This window comes from Entelurus aequoreus, linkage group LG15, assembly GCF_033978785.1.
Source record: "Entelurus aequoreus isolate RoL-2023_Sb linkage group LG15, RoL_Eaeq_v1.1, whole genome shotgun sequence".
In the NCBI taxonomy this organism is placed as follows: domain Eukaryota; kingdom Metazoa; phylum Chordata; class Actinopteri; order Syngnathiformes; family Syngnathidae; genus Entelurus; species Entelurus aequoreus.
This window is the reverse complement of record NC_084745.1, coordinates 36,940,619-36,958,774: the sequence shown is the minus strand read 5'-3', so window position 1 is coordinate 36,958,774 and position 18,156 is coordinate 36,940,619. Positions and strand designations below refer to the sequence as shown.

At 39.5% G+C, this 18,156-nt stretch overlaps 1 protein-coding gene across 7 annotated transcripts in view; it reads right to left on the bottom strand.

The window, feature by feature from the left end:
- Positions 1-18,156, bottom strand: part of LOC133630098 (protein scribble homolog) — a 75,117-nt gene that overhangs the window by 41,976 nt on the left and 14,985 nt on the right. For all 7 annotated transcript variants that reach the window (XM_062021399.1, XM_062021393.1, XM_062021392.1 and 4 more), the window contains exon 2: positions 911-1,028. In XM_062021399.1, coding sequence (XP_061877383.1) covers positions 911-1,028 — 118 coding nt within the window. The remainder of the gene's footprint in view (positions 1-910; positions 1,029-18,156) is intronic.

The following is an 18,156-nucleotide window of genomic DNA, read 5'->3' as shown; positions in this document are numbered from 1 at the left end:
GCTTAAAGGTGAAATGTAATTTAGAAAAAGTTGCAATGTTTTCTTTCAAACTGTCATTGCTCAAAACATAATATTGAATCAAAATCAATGTTATTATGAATTATAGTACACACTCTGTCAATTCTCTTATATACTCTTTCATTCTAGACTTCTAGAGTGTTTGATTATCACATCACTCTAAATGTATAGACTATAAAGTTCACAAACATAAAGAGGGATCCTAGTGGGCCAGGCCAATCTTTCCTTATCTCTAAACTAAAACTGGGGAAATGCGTAGAGTGTTCTGGGCTTCAGACATGATTTCATTTCAGAATTCCTTGAGAGAAAAAACGCCTGGTTAGGCTTTGTGTATGTAAAGTTAAAGTTAAAGTACTTCCTTGGTTTACAGCTATGTTGTTATTATGCTTTTTGTTACTTATGCATGTTATGTTGCAGCTATTTAAAATAGTTATGTTAATTTGTTCTGGCCTGAAATAAATTGGCCCTTTGAAACATCGTTGTCTTTGTGTGTTGTATGTAGACCAAATTGCTTAGCAGAGTTCAGTGATGCAAATGCATGCCAAGTTGATCAACAGATTGCATTATTCTCCAGTGTAATAACAGTACTGAAATGAAGGCTAAAAGGGCATTAATGGGAGCTTAAAAAAAAAAAGAAGACAAAAAGAAGTAACTAGTTAGTTACTTTTCACAGTAACGCATTACTTTTTGGTGTAAGTAACTGAGTTAGTAACTGAGTTACTTTTGAAATAAAGTAACTAGTAACTAACTAGTTACTGGTTTTCAGTAACTAACTCAACACTGGTCTTCTATAAGGATTGTGAATGATAGGTATTGTTCCAAAAACAGTGCAGTTCTCCTTTAAAGGGAAAGTGTCGGCACAAAAATATCATGCATTTGTGTGGTAATTTACCGTTTCTGGATATGTCCAGCTCCACAAGCTGCATGAAGTTGGCCACCTCGGGAGGCAGTCTCTGGATTTGATTGTCACTCAGGCCAAGCTTCCGTAGGTTCAGTAGTCTGAAGAAAGGCTGCAGAGTAGAGGTGGGGGAAATAATACATTTTTAGATGCATTGCAATTCGGACATGGACAATTATAGAACCGATTAGTGAACGTCAATCGATAATCGATTTATTTATTGTAAATAAAGTAATGTAGACAGTTCTAAATTTTGGCTGACTGCAGCGAGCCACCTCACAGAGAGATCCGACCAGCTCCTTTACTATCATTTTCATTAATTTAATAAATGTGACAATTAAAGTAACTGTTTCTTATTCCAAATGAATAGTTTTTTTAGTTGCAAGTGTAAACGTTCAGTGATACGAAAAGAAATGTGAAACTGCATCAATATACATAAATTAAAGATGCATCAATAATCGATTTTTAATCGAATCGTAGCTCCTGAATCGTAATTGAAATCGAATCATGAGGTGCCCAAAGATTCCCACCTCTACTGCAGAGAGTTTGTGCTTATAAGACACAAAATCAAGTAAACATTTTTTGTTCAGGATGTAAAAGTGCTTGTCTGTACTTGTAATAAAAAATAAAAAAAACGTATTGCTGAAGCAAACACTTTGCTGTCATGATCAACTCTTGGCATCAATAGAATCACAATTGTAACAGTCAGCACACATATGACAAACTGGATATTAAGATAGTTGTCTCAGGAAGCACATTTTGTGTTAATATTCACAAAGAAAACCGGTTCATCACCATGGTGATGCTCGACAAACAATAGGGCTTTCGATGGGAGTGGTGAGACACAGCAGCCGTGGCCATGCCAAATGATTTCACATGGTTGCGGTTGACAGACATGTTAGCTGGCTGCCCTTAGCACGTCTCTGTTGGGACGGACAAACAAGCAGGAACTGTGCTGTTATGAAGCTCTGTTTCAGTCCCAGTAGAGTGCAATGGACAGAGAGTCCACTGTTAGTCCTGTCAAACGACCGGCTTCTCAGACTCGGCAACAAAGGACAACTCTTGGCGAACTTGCAGACTTGAACTCGGGGTAGGAATTTGTATAAATTCATTAATCCTTGTACATTTCGGTTTGTGTGCTTAGACGTCTCCCAGCTTTAACTCAATCGTAATTCAAATTCGAGAAATGGTTGTCAGCATTGACAACCATGAAGAATTTGGGTAAAATTTAAAAAATGTTTTAATTGGGTTCAGAAATTTAATAAACAGGATAACTCCAGAATTCCAAGATCAATCTCTATTGGAATAAAACGTCTCAAGGTGGTTACATTAGATAAGACAAAAGCTGCTTTCATAAGTATTGTTTGTGTACACGATGACAGGAGGAAGCTCAACAATTATGCTGCAAGCGCGACTCCACATCTTCATGACAGATATTTCCTGCCCTGAAATGATGGGGCGCGAGGCTACAGCAACAGGCTTTTTCCCAGAAGCTATTTGGATTTTTTTAGTCAGGCAAGACAGAACCAACTTGTAGTTTCCAAATCATCAAGCATGGAGAGTGTCCTGACTTGATGGGATAACAGGGTGTAGATAAAAAACACCTGAACCAGCTTGTTATGAAGCACTGTTCCTGCCACCTGACAAGTATCAGGTGGCAGGAACAGGAAACAGGCGCTTAGAGGGGCCATAGCCACTTGATCATCTTGCAAAAGGCTTACAATATTTAATTCCCAATTTCACAGTATACTGGTTCATCTCAAACTCAGTTCCCACTGTGAGGCAAATCTGGAATACAGGCTAACCTAATCAACCAATCGTCTAATAAGAAAGCTTTGCATCACTGCATTCCTCTCATGACATATCGTCTAGAGCTCAATCAGTCATTAGGAGCAGTAATTATATTACAAACTGCCACACAAAGATGGCAATTCATTGTGAATTAAAAATATTCACTTTTGCTGGGGGGATTTGAGAAGTAAAAACTAAACTTTGGCAGGACGATTCTAAGGGGGAAAAAAAGGAAAGATGTTAATGACCCTTTCTCTAGCTCTCTGGAACAATTTTCTTGCGCATTTGCACACCATATTTTTAACACTGTTATTATTATTAATTATAAAACTTTTTGTTGTGTAGTTCTGCTTTAAAGAAACTTCCAATGGTCCTTTTGTCATTCTTCATGTGAGGTCAAGAAAGGTTGACAGTACTTTTTATTAAAAATAGAATTTAAAAGGAGGACTGAAAATACTCAAAAGTACATTCACACACACAAGCACAAGTTAGATTGTAGGCCTACTAGGGATGTAACGATAAAAGGTATTAATGATAACCGCGGTAAAACTTCTGACAGTTAGTAGGGGTGTGAATCGAAACGATTCGATCTGATTACTGGGGTGACTATTTGATTCAGAATCTAAAAAAAACAGGTTTCAAAAGGTTCTTCTGGTTGCATGGAGATGGCATACAAACGTTTTTTTAAAGCAGCGCCAAGTAACTTTTCAACCTTGAAAAAATATTTTCATAACTTTTGGGATAACATATTGACTTACAACTAGTTGAATGATACCTCTGTCATGGCCTGAGGGGTCTGTATCGCTTTCACTGGCACTTACCAACTTTACCACTTACCCGCACCTTCGCTAACTCCGCCATTAGCGCGCAGCTGAAAGATGGAACCATCCCCTCGTGTCCCAAACAACTGCTGGAAGATGAAGATCCGCTCCCCGTTTTTCTTTGGGGTGACCCAGCTTATCCCCTGACGCCATATCTCACGAAAGAATACCCCAACGGCGGAGTCAACCCACAACAACAATACTTTGGGTATTCTCTGTCTAGATTAATTGTTGTAATTGTTGTAAAATGTTCTTTATCACATTGCTTACGTGTCCAATAAAGATTTGATTAATTTATGATGTCTCAGGTGTGATTCACTACAATAGACACACTGGATTCTAGTTAGTTGAAATACCACAACATTGGATATTGTTCAAAGGAGATACATTTTAATATAAAAACCTTCACACAAAACACAGCAAACAAATGTAAAATGCACAGCAAACTATTTACAATACAGCTCTTTTAAATAACTTCACAGTGAAGTAAAGTAGTCTACTGGAGAGCAAATGGACACCTTTTTTTCCCCGCGCATGCGTAGTAGGTCGCGTTGCACCGGTGGACGGAGGGGGGCGGAGGTCTTAAACGGTGGCATTGTTGTGTGTGGACACGGATAAGGTTAGGTGTGATTCACCCTGGATAACCTTAGTGTAAACGGGGCCTTAGAAGAGGGTGGCAGGAACCCTGCCACACAAAAAACTGCAAATGTGCTGACTTGCTTCACGAAACAGGTCACTCCCCCTTCTCCTATTCGTTAAAAAAATGGAAGTCGTTACGAACGCTTACGTGCTGCCAGAAAACTAAAAGAAGAAAAACGCCTACGTGCAATTACTACTATCATGGCAAAAGTAAAGTAAAAATCATGGTAAAGTTCAAACTTGAATGACAATAAAAGGAATTCTAAGTCTCTAGGTCTAAAAGCTACAAAACAAACAAATAAAAAGTTTTGTCTGATGAGACAAAAAAAAGGAAAAAGGGATGCTACACTCGGTTAAAAGGACAATCAAGAATCAACACTGCCGGGCTTTCACTCGTTGCTGTGAGTTTAAAGATGAGGAGGGATTTTCGGCCAATGTAGCCTTGGCTCGGTTACTGCTAAACTAGTAAGTGACTTTCGATGCTCATATCAAAATGATATTGCTAATGTTAGCTATCAGAAATTTGCGTGGTAGTAATGAATAGCCACCAGCTTGATAGTTTGCAGTTCTACACTGACACGAACAGCCACGCAACAAACTTACAAGTATTGTATAAATAAAAAACAATGCAATGACTGCAAACCGCAAATATAATGTTTGAGTGAAATATGTACAAAGATCAGTAAAACTGAATCATTGTGGTATTATCGTGTCAGTTTGATGCTATATGCGCTAGTCCTCATGGGAAATGTGGTCTTTTTTCTGGCAAAACACCACTGCTTTGGTCCACTGGCGCTGCCAAAATCAACCAAAACCTAAATTACGTACTATCCATCCATCCATCTGCATATATATATACATATATATACAATTTTTTTAATCGTTCTTGATAATTATGAACAATTTAGAATCGGGATGCAAAAGAATTGCAATTTCGAATGTGAATCGATTTTTTTGTGCACCCCTAACGGTTAGTATTATTAATATCAAAATCAACAAAAACCTGTGAGGGATAACCGCACTTTGATAAACTCATGGACCGACTACTGCTAGCTGGCTGGCTAGCTTAATGCTAACATAAATAAAAGACACAAACGTCTTTCCCCATTAAGAAACAACATACCACAAGCTAAACTTGTATAAACACATTGCTGTCTGAACAACTAAGATATTCAATTGTGCACATTAAACCTACAAGCTGTGCTCTTTTAGTAAAGAGTGACTAAAGTATACTCAGAGGAATATGAGACAGAGGTGGGGGATTTTTCAACTTAACAAAGACAAAGCTGAACTTGAACTCGCTTGACATCACATAAACTGGACATGAAGGAAATAAAAAACAAAAAAATACATTAAACACTCAAATAAAAATATGGCTCTTAAAAATCCAGAACATTACGGTATTTAATAATTTTTCTGCCAAAAAAAGTATATTTTGTGTCAATTTATTATAGTTATTATTAGGGCTAGGCGATATGGCCTTTTTTTAATATCTCGATATTTTTAGGCCATGTCACGATACTTGATATATATCTCGATATTTTGCCTTAGCATTGAATGAACACTTGATGCGTATAATCACACCAGTATAATGATTCTATGTGTCTACATTAAAACTTTCTTGTTCATACTGCATTAATACATGCTCATATTAAATTTTCATGCAGAGAGGGAAATCATAACTAAGTCAATTGACCAAAACTGTATTTATTAAACAGTTATTAAGCAGTGGCACAAACATTCATGTCATTTCAAAACAGAAAGTGCAAGATTGTCAGACATTTTAAAACAAGCTATTAGTGCACTTTTGTGCATGATGTCACTAAGATGACATATCAAAACAACACTAAATTAAAGTGTACTTTTTGTACAGAACGCCACTACAATAGTTTAAAACAAATAAAGTGCATTTTTGTGCATGATGTCACACAAGATATTTCAATAACTGTCAAATAAAAATGAGCTGCATAATAGGAAATCAAATCGCTATGTGGTAGGTTCCTGCGGACGTTATCTCCTTCTGCTCACTATTTTTTTCATACAGTGTTGATGTGGAAATGGTTGCCTCGGCATTTTGTTGGTATGGCACCAAACGGAGATGTTGACATGCAGTTTCAAGCACTCTTCATTCTCTAGTGGGTGACTTTTCAAATGATGCTACATATTAGCAGTAATGCTACTTTTTGTAGCAACGCTTTTGCCCCACACTTGACAAATTACGATTGTCTGTTCGACATATTCCCACTTGAAGCCAAACCACCGCCAGACGATGGACCCACTGCTGTTTTCTTGGGAATTAATTATTCCTTCATTTGTTACCAGATTCGCACCTTCTCTCTCTCTTATTACCACTCGCACCACAGCTAACGTTGCCCATGCTGCTACCTCTCTGCTCCGCGAGGGCGTATACGTATGTGACGTATGTAAGAAGGTGCGCTTGCTGTCTGTGAGAAGGAGAGACAAGAAAGAGTGGGAAGAGCCTGTAGTGTAATGCCCGCAGCTAAAAGCAACTGCGTGAGAATGTATACTCCAATATCACCATATAGTCATTTTCTATATCGCACAGAGACAAACCCGCGATATATCGAGTATATCGATATATCGCCCAGCCCCAGTTCTTATTTTATAATACTTGGTTAAAATATTTCAGTGTGTATTAATACGTTATGAGCACGTTCAACAATACCGCAATAATAATTAAAGTACCAATGATTGTCACACACACACGAGGTGTGGCGAAATTATTCTCTGCATCTGACCCATCACCCTTAATCACCCCCTGGGAGGCGAGGGGAACAGTGAGCAGCAGCGGTTGCTGCGCCTGGGAATAATTTTTGGTGATTTAACCCCCAATTCCAACCCTAATAACTAATAATGATAACCGTGGTCAATTTGGTAACTGTCATATGAAAATTTCATATCATTACATCCCTTAAACATACAAAGGTGTCATGGCAATTTTAAACATAAATGTGAAATCGATCACCCCCCCCAGCAGTATGTCAGTCGCTAACAACTCCTCGTGGTACTAACAAACCACAGGCAGTCCTTTGAGTCCCCACACAACAGAAAGTCTTTACAACGCTGCATGTTTGTGTGGGGCACCATTTGTCGAGTGAGGCAGCACGTCGGTGAGAGTGCTACATTGCCTTTACAGCTTTGGAGGTTTTATAAGGCCGCTTGTTTGATTAGGGAGGACGTGAGGGTGTGAACATTTTATATAATGAATTTTAGAAGTACAACTTGGGGGAGGTTGAGGTGACAGCAGAGGGCAGCATGAGGTCTCTTCCAGTTGCCATTAGAATGCTAATAGCAGACTTTCTCATGGCTAAAACACAAAATCAGAGAAAAGGCCACTTATAAGTCAATGAAACATCTATTTAGTAGTAAAGTAGGTTGCCTGTTTACACTTCTGCGTTGACAGTTATGTTTTGCAGACAAGGGAGAAGTCCTGTACTGTAGGTCTTGAAATCAACACTCAGCAGCAGTGTTTACAAATTCTTACGTTTCTTTTTTTTGGGGATGACGCTGCCAAGAACTAGGATTCAACGAGCTTTATTGTCATACTAGCGCATAGACACGCGAGATGGCACGAAATGTGGAAAGTGTGTTCAGTGTGTGTGTAGTCATGTGTTAGCGCAGTGCTTCTCAAATATTTTGTTATGCCCCCATAAGAAAAATAATTAATAGAAATTAAATAATTAAATGAAACAAAACACCGTAGTTCCTCGTAGTTACAGTGAAGCCAAGTGCTACATACACTTCATTATATTCTGGTACGGCAAAAACAAAGCATGTTCCCCGAGGTCACAAGCACCCCCCGCCCCCGGCATCGCACCACGTCCCTCCAAGGGGGCCCGTCCCACTATTTGAGAAGGACTGTGTTAGCGGAATGTTTGCAAGCACTGAAATAAACTGTAAATTCATACCATGGAATGTTTTTCAAATCATTCCAAAAGGCGCAAGTTTGAAAAAGTGACGTCAGCTATCCAGGATGGAAAATGTTGTACAGTATGCTTTTCAAGCGTGTGAGTGAGGTTCCACTGTAGGTCAAGTGAGTGCTGCAGTGTTCTAGTCATGTTTAACTGTAAAAATTGTAATTTCAGATAGCTTACCAAGTACTGGGTTATCAACTGGTAAAAAGTATCTCTTATTTATGCTGACACACATCATTTCCTATGGAAGTGGAATTCTGATTCACACATTCTTGAGTCGCCAAATCCTGGTGTGTATTCTCACCCCTCCCACTCTCCACTCCTAAACACTCAATGACAGTGCAGCCTAGCGACACACAACAATGGAAGAGGCGGGGCGTGTGCATGCTTTTTAAACCGACCAGTACACTTGCACCGTCCCATAAATATAAATGCTCACAGGGACATGGCTGACTGGGTAACTTGGTCAGCCATTGGAGTGGTGAGCCTCATTAACACACACCGTGTTGCTACAGTCATTGTTGTGATATACATGAATGATCCCAGACACAAACGTTAACAAAAACGCTGACCAAAATATTTTCACTGTAGCTGTGAAGTAGAAATACCGACAAGAACACCCTACTCCCAATTAGCACTGCCTGTGCCCACGGTTCTACACATGAATGCCAGCTGAGCCCCTCCTTCTCTCTTTGCTCCTCCTCTCCGGTTTCCCTCCATTTTCTGTGGCGGCTGGACAAAAGCCAAGCAAGACTAGCAGTCACAGGTCAGAGCTTCCCGACAAGCTCCATCCCCCCTTGTGACCTGTCCAGAGGATTCTTCCATTGTCTAAAAAGGCCTGGTGGAGAAGAGAAAGGAGGGCTAAAAATGGAGACTTGAAAGCAGCAAATGGAGATAGTTTGACAAAAGGCAAGCATGGCAGATGAATGGGGGAGTTGTTGTGAGAATAAGACTAGAGGTGGATCATTATTAGAGCATCTCTCAGTAACTCACTCAGTTGTTTCCCTCGGTTTTTGACAGACTAAGCCTTCTTTAAAAAATACCACAAATATAGCGGAGGCCGCTTAGGTTATATCAACAAACCATCTATGTAAACTAACTCATCAAACTCAGATTTTATAACTAAAACATACCCTCTTAAGTTGACATCAATGTACATGATCAGCCGTTTTTTGAAAACAAATTTGAGAGCCAAAGGGGTAATTTCTACAAAAGAATCGGTTAATTTTGGTCGACATGTTGTAGTACTGTCAACATTACAATGCCCACACACTGACATTTTTTCATTGCAAAATAAGCTGCAAAATAAAAGCATGGAAGTATTGACCTGGATTCCACCACAATAACTAACAAAATGCACATTTTTATTTATTTATTTTTGTAATTTTAGCCACCCGAAAACTTTGTCATTGTGGTCAAGACGAGGGATGGGTACCAAAACTTGGTTCCTTAATTGCATGATGCCACCTTGCACAGTGGAAACCAGACCGAAACAAGAAGTAGCTATCAGTGCATCATTTCAGTGCCAAATGAATGCATTGACACATTAGTGCGGCAATCCAGACAGAGACACATAAGTATGAGAGTCCGAAGGTCTTTTTAAATGTTGTCGTTTAACACACCAACAGCATCAGATCCTCACATTGCATCACAACACAAAACTCCCTCTTACTACACCGATCATGGTTAAGACTAGCAATTTGCTTCATAAACCTCGATATTCTAAACCTCAACAATACAACACAAGTTGGATTGGGGGTTTTGTAACAAGCCGCTGACGTCCATGTGCAGGTTGGATGTGAAGAAAAGACAGCAAGCAGAAACTCAAAAGTTACTTTTTTATCTGAACACAGCCTTGTCTCTCTTCAAAACACAAGAGCCCTAAAGACCAACAGCGCACCTCGGGCCTTCACAATAAAAGCGCAGTGCACCAAATCCTGTCTTACAAGCATGATTTGTGCACATTCTTTGTGTTCTGTAATTATTTTGATTTTGCTGTGATACTTATGATAATTTGTTGGGTGTTATATTTTACATTGTTGAATTTATTACTTAATATGTTACTCACCGGTACATCACTGACGTATTTTATTCAACTTGCATGTATCAAAATCCTTAAAAATAAAAATGCATTAATTTAAAACAGTGTTTGTAGGTTTTAGATTGTTTTTTGTACCGATTCAGGCATTAGGTCTTTTTCCACCAAAAGTTCAGGAAGTTTAAGTTAGAATTAGCACTCGGTTCACTTGGGTTGAGACTTATAACACAAATGGCATGCCAGCGACTACTTTTACAGCATGTAACAAACTAAATAGTCAATAATTGGTATGATTTACCTTTGTTCCACTCGTCCTTCATTTCACATTCCTCTTCAAACTCAGGTTGTGGAGTTCCAGTAAATCGCGGGCCTCGTCACTTCCGAGACCGGCTGAATACTTTATATTCCTCGGTAAATATGTTTTAAAAAGTGTGTCCACTTCTCGTAGCTTTGCGTATTGAAATGAAGCTGTAGAGAATATTATTTCTAAAATTATTTTAGAATATTAAATATATCAAAGTTGTCTCGCATACTCTGTCATGGCGGGTGAAACTTGGAATACAGCGTTTTAGGAACGTCCCAACTGTGTTCAACCAATCAGCGGTCAACAGCCCAGTCTGCCCCCTCTAAAGTTCCAGGAACTATTTGAAAGTCCCAACTCACTACTAGGAACGAAGAACTAAATCTACCTCTGTAGTTTTTGGTGAAAACACGGGGGGAATTTTATTCACCAGGGTAAATGGGAAAATTCTTAATATAGTTCCTGCGGTGGAAACGGGCCTCTTGTTTCAGAAGTACTGATTTGATGCCAGAACCTGTAAAAATGTAAACAACACCCGTCCCATTTTGGAATAGTCTATTGTACTAATCGACGATTATGAAGATGTTCAGAGATGGCGGACACGGGTCCAGTCGGGACACAGAAACTCACTGCGCTACCGCATGCCTCGAGCGGGCTAAAACCCGGCGTCTACCCCAGTGGGACTCGCTAGAGATTGTACACAACTACAAAAATCCTTAGCAATTGCTCATTTCTCTTTTGATTTTAGTTATGTCGACAACCGCTTTTGGCGACGTCAGTCAGCCAATCAGAAGGGAGCGAGTTCCACTGTATGTAAGACTTTCCTTACAAGGTTTTAGTCTCACGTAAGGTCTGCATGCTCTCCCTCTGTTGTACACGCATCTATGAATAATGGCGAGGATATAGTAAAATGAAGCACAATCTAGTGTCTTTGGGTGGCCATATGGAAAACATGTTGCACTGCATATGAGTGCTTGTATTTCAGCTTTTAAGTGGCACTCTCAACCACGACTGTCTTTATTCTACTCCCATCACCCGGACAGGCCACACACACAGGGAGAAAAAAGGGTGTGGTGAAGCTGGCCTGGCAGTCAAACTGTTAACACAAACACACACACACACACCATACACATGCAGACACACTTGTCTCTGATCTTTGCAAAGAGTAAACAAAGACTAAAGCTGAGCCAAGTATTGTCTAATCCTACGTCACCATCTTATTTAAGGAAGAGATGGGAAGAGTACAAATCCAAAATATTCGATTTGATGTCTAATCGTTTGGGCCTCATCTGGATTACTGGAGCAGAACTGAACTGGAAAATAAAGAACACCTTCAAGGCCAACAATGAAGACCCGAGGCTCAAAACACTTAGGAGACAAAAGTCGCATTATGTTTCCATTACTCTCGCAGCAGGTGTGAAATACTTTACAAGTACGGTTAATGAGCAACCGCAGTGACAACAGGACCGTTCCGCCTCCTTTTTTAGCCTCTTGGGAATTCTATTCAGCTATGCAGACGCAACATAAGACGATGTTTCACAGGATGCTGTAAGCCATGGGCCAAAATAAATCTGGAACTTGCGGCGTTTGAGATTTCCATCAGCCTGACAACTGTAGACTTGTGATCAGCACATAAAAAAGACCACTGAATGTAAAGCCGTTGAACATGTCTGCAAGATTGAGAGTGAACAGGTGGCAGCGGCATTGTGGGCTTAAGTGGCTGCTTTACTTAATACACATGGTTAAATAAAAAGTAACTGTATAAAATACTGTATGTAAGCACACAATACGTTGTTGCTTGGTTATGATTTCTGTGATTAAAAACAGCCATTAATTGACACAGCAAATACATTTTCCAGCCAGTGTTTTATAAATGGCCAAATAATCCTATAGGCGTTGCCGTATTGGGGAGATAATCGCTGCTTTAGTTACTAAAAGGGTCACAATGGCGTGGAGGAGCTGGCACCATCAGTCTTTGGACTAGGGTGGGACGATTTTATCGATCTTGCGCTATATATCGATATTTTATTTCTCAAAAAAGCATTTATTTTTCAGCCTCTAGTGTCAATACAATAACTCACAGTGAGTGCTCTGCTCAATGCTTAGCGCTGTGAAGCACTGAGCGCTCATATGAATGACAGAAACAAGCAGCCTATGAGTACATCATCCGTTTATATGAGGTTACAGCCAATCAGAAGCAGAGAATGGCAGGTCAAAACTCACTAGCAAACCAGCAAAGCACACAGACTGATCAAAAGTGAGAATGTGCTGTAAAAAAAGTCTTAGCAGTAATGAAAAGTGGGGCAGCATGGTGAAACAGGGGTTAGTGCGTGTGCCTCTCAATACGAAGGTCCTGGGTTCGATGTTTGCATGTTCTCCCCGTGATTGCATGGGTTCCCTCCAGGTACTCCGGCTTCCTCCCACCTCCAAAGACATGCACCTGGGGATAGGTTGATTGGCAACCCTAAATTGGCCCTAGTGTGTGAATGTGAGTGTGAATATTGTCTGTCTATCTGTGTTGGTGACTTGTCCAGGGTGTACCCCGCCTTCCGCCCGAATGCAGCTGAGATAGGCTCCAGCAAACCCCGCTACCCCGAACGGGATAAACGGAAGAAGATGGATGGGATGCATTAAGAAAAGATCATTTAAACAGGAATGAACAGGAACAAATTTTTCATTTTACTCCCATCGATACAAAGCTAACGTGTTTGATTTATACTGAGATGTTGCACTAATTAGAGTGCCAATGTAAGACGCCATTATGTGACAAAGCATGACAATTGCATGGTAAAAACAGTATTATTCACACAACTGTTGATGAAAACAAAACTTCAACAATCCTTTAAACAAATAGTTTGCCAGCTCATTGACACAACAAGAAAAAACATAATGAAGATGTACTCCTCTTTATTTGACTCATTCTAATTTTCCATAGTAAACATTTCTTTAAATAAAGTTCCCTGTTTATATTGTTATTATAGTAACTTTTTAACATGGAAAAAAGTACTTAGGGAAAATCTCTAATAGGTCAGACTGGCTACATATGTTTAGTGTCAAGCAAACCAAATGTCAAAGAATGTGTTCACAACAGGCCACTCGATACACTTTTTGCTACACTGTTCATTATACTGCACTTTGTTTATTTTTCAAAGGCTTGTAAGCTACAATTATAAATATGAATGAAGCTAATTGTCTCATCACTTCTTCTATTCATTTTATCCAGTCATATATTGTGTAACTGATGCTTTCACTTCTCAATTAAATTCATTTAAAACAAGTCAATGACACACAAGATGCCAACAAAATCACACTGTCCCTTTACAATATTTTCAGAAAATGATGCAAGTTAGAGGTGTAACAATTGATCAATATTTAGATTTATATTCCTTATATTCAATTACATTGATCTGTTCTTGGCAAGTTTGCCTTCCGGACGATAGGTATCGATCCAAGATCATTTTAAAAGGGAATCGATCAATATGATTTATACTAGAAAAAGGAAAATGTTGGATTTTAAAAAACGTCAGACTTTATATGAAGTTTAGCACTTTTAATAACAAGGACGTTAAACATTAAACCTGCGTGCTCGTTTATGGTGTCATCGAAACAAAAATGGCGGATATATATGGTAGTTGAGAAAGGTCACAACAAATGCAAACGCCATAAGACAGTATCATTCTTAGAAATGAAGGCTATTCCACAAAATTGTTTGGGTGACCCCAAACTTTTGAACGGTAGATATATAATGTAGGAACCAGAAATATTAATAACAGAATGACTTAATAAAAAATAAAAAAATAAAAAACTTTTATTTATTTTATTTATTTTTTATTTCTTGTGCAGCCCGGTACCAATCGATCCACGGACCGGTACCGGGCCGCGGCCCGGTGGTTGGGGACCACTGTTGTATCCTATTGTGAGATTGGTGTATCGCTACAGCCCTACTTTAGATATCATGTCCAAAAGCTCTGTCCACATAAAACAGTCAGGGGCAGTCTGCATATTTGCAATCCAAACAAGAGTCAAAGCAGGCCTTGAACCTTGTCTCGTCAGCACTCTTTCTGCTGCCTGCAGCATGCTGACCATTCACCTCACATTATGCGTCTTTCACCTGGACACTTATGCAACACAATCAATAGTGTATTTCTGACATCCGATTTACAGTGGACAAAAGAAAAAAAATACACAACTCTCCGTGTACTGCAGAGTTGGAGACCACGAGAAACTGGATCCCATTCTGGATGTAAATCCAAAACCACAAAACCAGAGCTAGTCATTCAAGTTCACAGGGTGGCTCAGTTCTGGTATGTGTAGTCCCACAGCATGACATGGTGGCTGCATAGAACTGGCATTATTGTACATTATACAAGTTCTTCGGACTGTGTGTGTGTGTGTGTGTGTGTGTGTGTGTGTGTGTGTGTGTGTGTGTGTGTATGTGTGTGTACAAGCAGCTTTGCCACAATGGATTCATTGTTCAAGCTGTGGTGCACATCACTGAATCATCGTTTCCAGTAACTGCTTAGGTGCTGAATGGTCTATTCTGCATGTGTCACCTTAACATATCTGAGGATATTTCCATTGTTTTGAAGCGACGTTTCCCTCACATTGTAAAGGTCCAAGGGCCAAAGTCTCTTATCGAACATAGTTGTGTGCCTACTTCTAACACTACATACCACCAGTGTTGGGTTAGTTACTGAAAACCAGTAACTAGTTACAGTTACTAGTTACCTTATTTCAAAAGTAACTCAGTTACTAACTCAGTTACTTACACCAAAAAGTAATGCGGTACTGTGAAAAGTAACTATTTAGTTACTTATTTTTTCTTTTCTTTTTTTCTTCTTTTTTTAAGGCTCCCATTAATGCTCTTTTAGCCTTCATTTCAGTACTGTTATTGCACTGGAGAATAATACAATCTGTTGATCAACTTGACATGCATTTGCATCACTGAACTCTGCTAAGCAATGTGGTCTACATACAACACACAAAGACAAAGATATGTTACAAAGGGCCAATTTATTTCAGGCCAGAACAAATTGACAAAACTATTTTAAATAGCTGCAACATAACATACATAAGTAATAAACCACATAATAACAACACCCAAGGAAGGCACACATGACATACACAAAGCCTAACCAGGCATTTTTCTCTCTCAAGTAATTGTGAAATAAAATCATGTCTTCAGGAGATCAACACTGTACTGAAGCCCAGAACACTCTACGCATTTCCCCAGTTTTAGTTTAGAGTTAAGGAAAGATTGGCCTTGCCCACTAGGATCCCTCTTTATGTTTGTGAACATTATAGTCTATACATTTAGAGTGATGTGATAATCAAACACTCTAGAAGTCTAGAATAAAAGAGCAACAGTATATAAGAGAATTGACAAGAGTGTGTGTACCTTCAGTGCTGAATGATGAGCAGAGGCAGAGTTTGGAGTGTTTTCTTTAGCTCGCTCTCCATTTTTATGTACTCACTGTCCAGGTGCCATTTGCCGTTTGACGCCCGGTATCATGCTAATTGACTGCCTGAAAGCGGGTGACTCCACTGTAGAAATAGCCTGCATGTCTTCCAGCACATACTGTACGCTGCAATGGCTCTATCAATGTTGTCCTGGCTAGCAGTCCCTCCGTTTAAATCCAGCCGCTGTTGCTTAGGTGGAGGTGAAGTGTGTCTCTCTTTACTAGCTTCGTCGAAGCATGTTGCTTTTGTAGCTGTTTCAGCAGATTTGAATTGCTGTTTTGGGCTCTTCTCTTCTCCCCCTTGTGACACAGGAAGATTCAGAAGGACGACACTGCAGCTCTCCAATAAAACACTCAGATCTTCTCTGTTTCTAGCCGATACTACATAAAAAATAACGTAAAATAACGCAGTAATGCATCATGTAGTAACGGTAACTGAGTTACTGAATACAAAAAATAACGTGTTAGACTACTAGTTACCGCTGAAAAAAACGCAGTTACAGTAATGCGTTACTTTGTAATACGTTAGTCCCAAAACTGTTAATAAGTCAAATTAATGACTTACTGTAAGTAAGCGTTTGCAATAAGCGTTTGAAAAAAAAGAGTTAAAAGTGGGGCCACATGCAGACATATGCTCAACTCATCATGCTTAATTTATTACAGCATTTGGGAAGCCTGTAGTTGATTTTTATTATGTAAATGTTATATTTTTATCAACATGTGATAGCAGGGACCCTGCCATTCAAAACTAGGCTGCTACATTACTAATGATTAATGTAACTATAGCTGAAAAAATAGTACAATAGCAACAGGAGAGACTATTCATCCTGAACACCATGGAGTTCATGTAGGCTTTATGATGCAGTTACATTATTGTATCAACTATCAGAGACAGAAACTCTTCATTTAACATAATGTCCTTTTTTGCTGCTTCAACACAGCTCAATCAACACAGAAAAAGGTAAAGTGAAATAACTTAGTTGTTAACTGTAGGCCAACAATGCTCGTCTTTCTCTCAGACAGACAGGGCTTTGCTGTCCGTAGCACACACACACACACTCACGCACCCACACACAAATGAGCTTGTTACATGCGCTCTGAATACGCACTGCTGATTGGCTGTTACCGCTCTGCTTGTAACCAATCAGATGGTTCTGTGGGTGGGACAATGCTGGGTGCTGCAGAGACGTACTGACAAGAGGCAGAAGCAGAACTCCAATAAAACACTCAGATCTTCTCTGTTTCTAGCCGATACTACATAAAAAATAACGTAAAATAACGCAGTAATGCATCATGTAGTAACGGTAACCGAGTTACTGAATACAAAAAATAACGCGTTAGACTACTAGTTACCGCCGAAAATAACGGTGTTACAGTAATGCGTTACTTTGTAACGCGTTAGTCCCAACACTGCATACCACTGACGTTGACACCCAAATGAAGAATGCTGAAAAGTGGTACAGTGCTTATTTTGCTACCTTCTGACAGAGGAAAAATAAAATTGCTCACTGTACTGAAATTAATCAAACCTTACTGCTGAAACTGGAAACAAGACAAGAAAACACAGCATGTCAGCATTGATAAGGAGGCAAAGACCCACGCTGTGCCAATCTGTCACACAGGGTAAATACTGCAGGGCTTCAGGTCCATGGCGCTAGGAGAGCCATCACCTTGGTGACTGGTGTTTGCTCATCGAAAAAGCCACAGGGTGAGGCAGCAAAAGCCTCCTTGGTGAAGTTGGGTCACAGTCACGGAAACTCTGTGAAGGTGCAGGGGTGAATATTTACCACCTCCACACATCCTTACTTTATTAACAAGATTTGTATAAGATTACTTTTATACTATAGGGCAGGGATATATAACTGGCAGCCGGAGGGCTGCCGGGAGCTAAATACGGCCTGGTAAAGGACACTGGACTGGCCCCTAAGTTCCGTTCAAAACTTTACCATTTTTGCAGCAAATTAAATACAGGGTTTCCCACACATTCATTTATTTGTGGCGGCCCGCCACGAAAGAATTACGTCCGCCACAAATAAAATAAAAACATTTTTTTTTTTTTTTTTTGTCCTTTGCAGCTTCTCAGGCAAATCATATAGTTGATGTAGATGCCCATATCGGCTGTTCAGATTTACTTTACAAAAGAGAAGTGTAGGATACTTCTCTTGTTGCCTTATTTGTATTTGACTTTATTAAATGTATTTATATTAGAAACACAACATGTGTATATAAAAAGGGTGCAAAGTCTGCAGGCAGTAG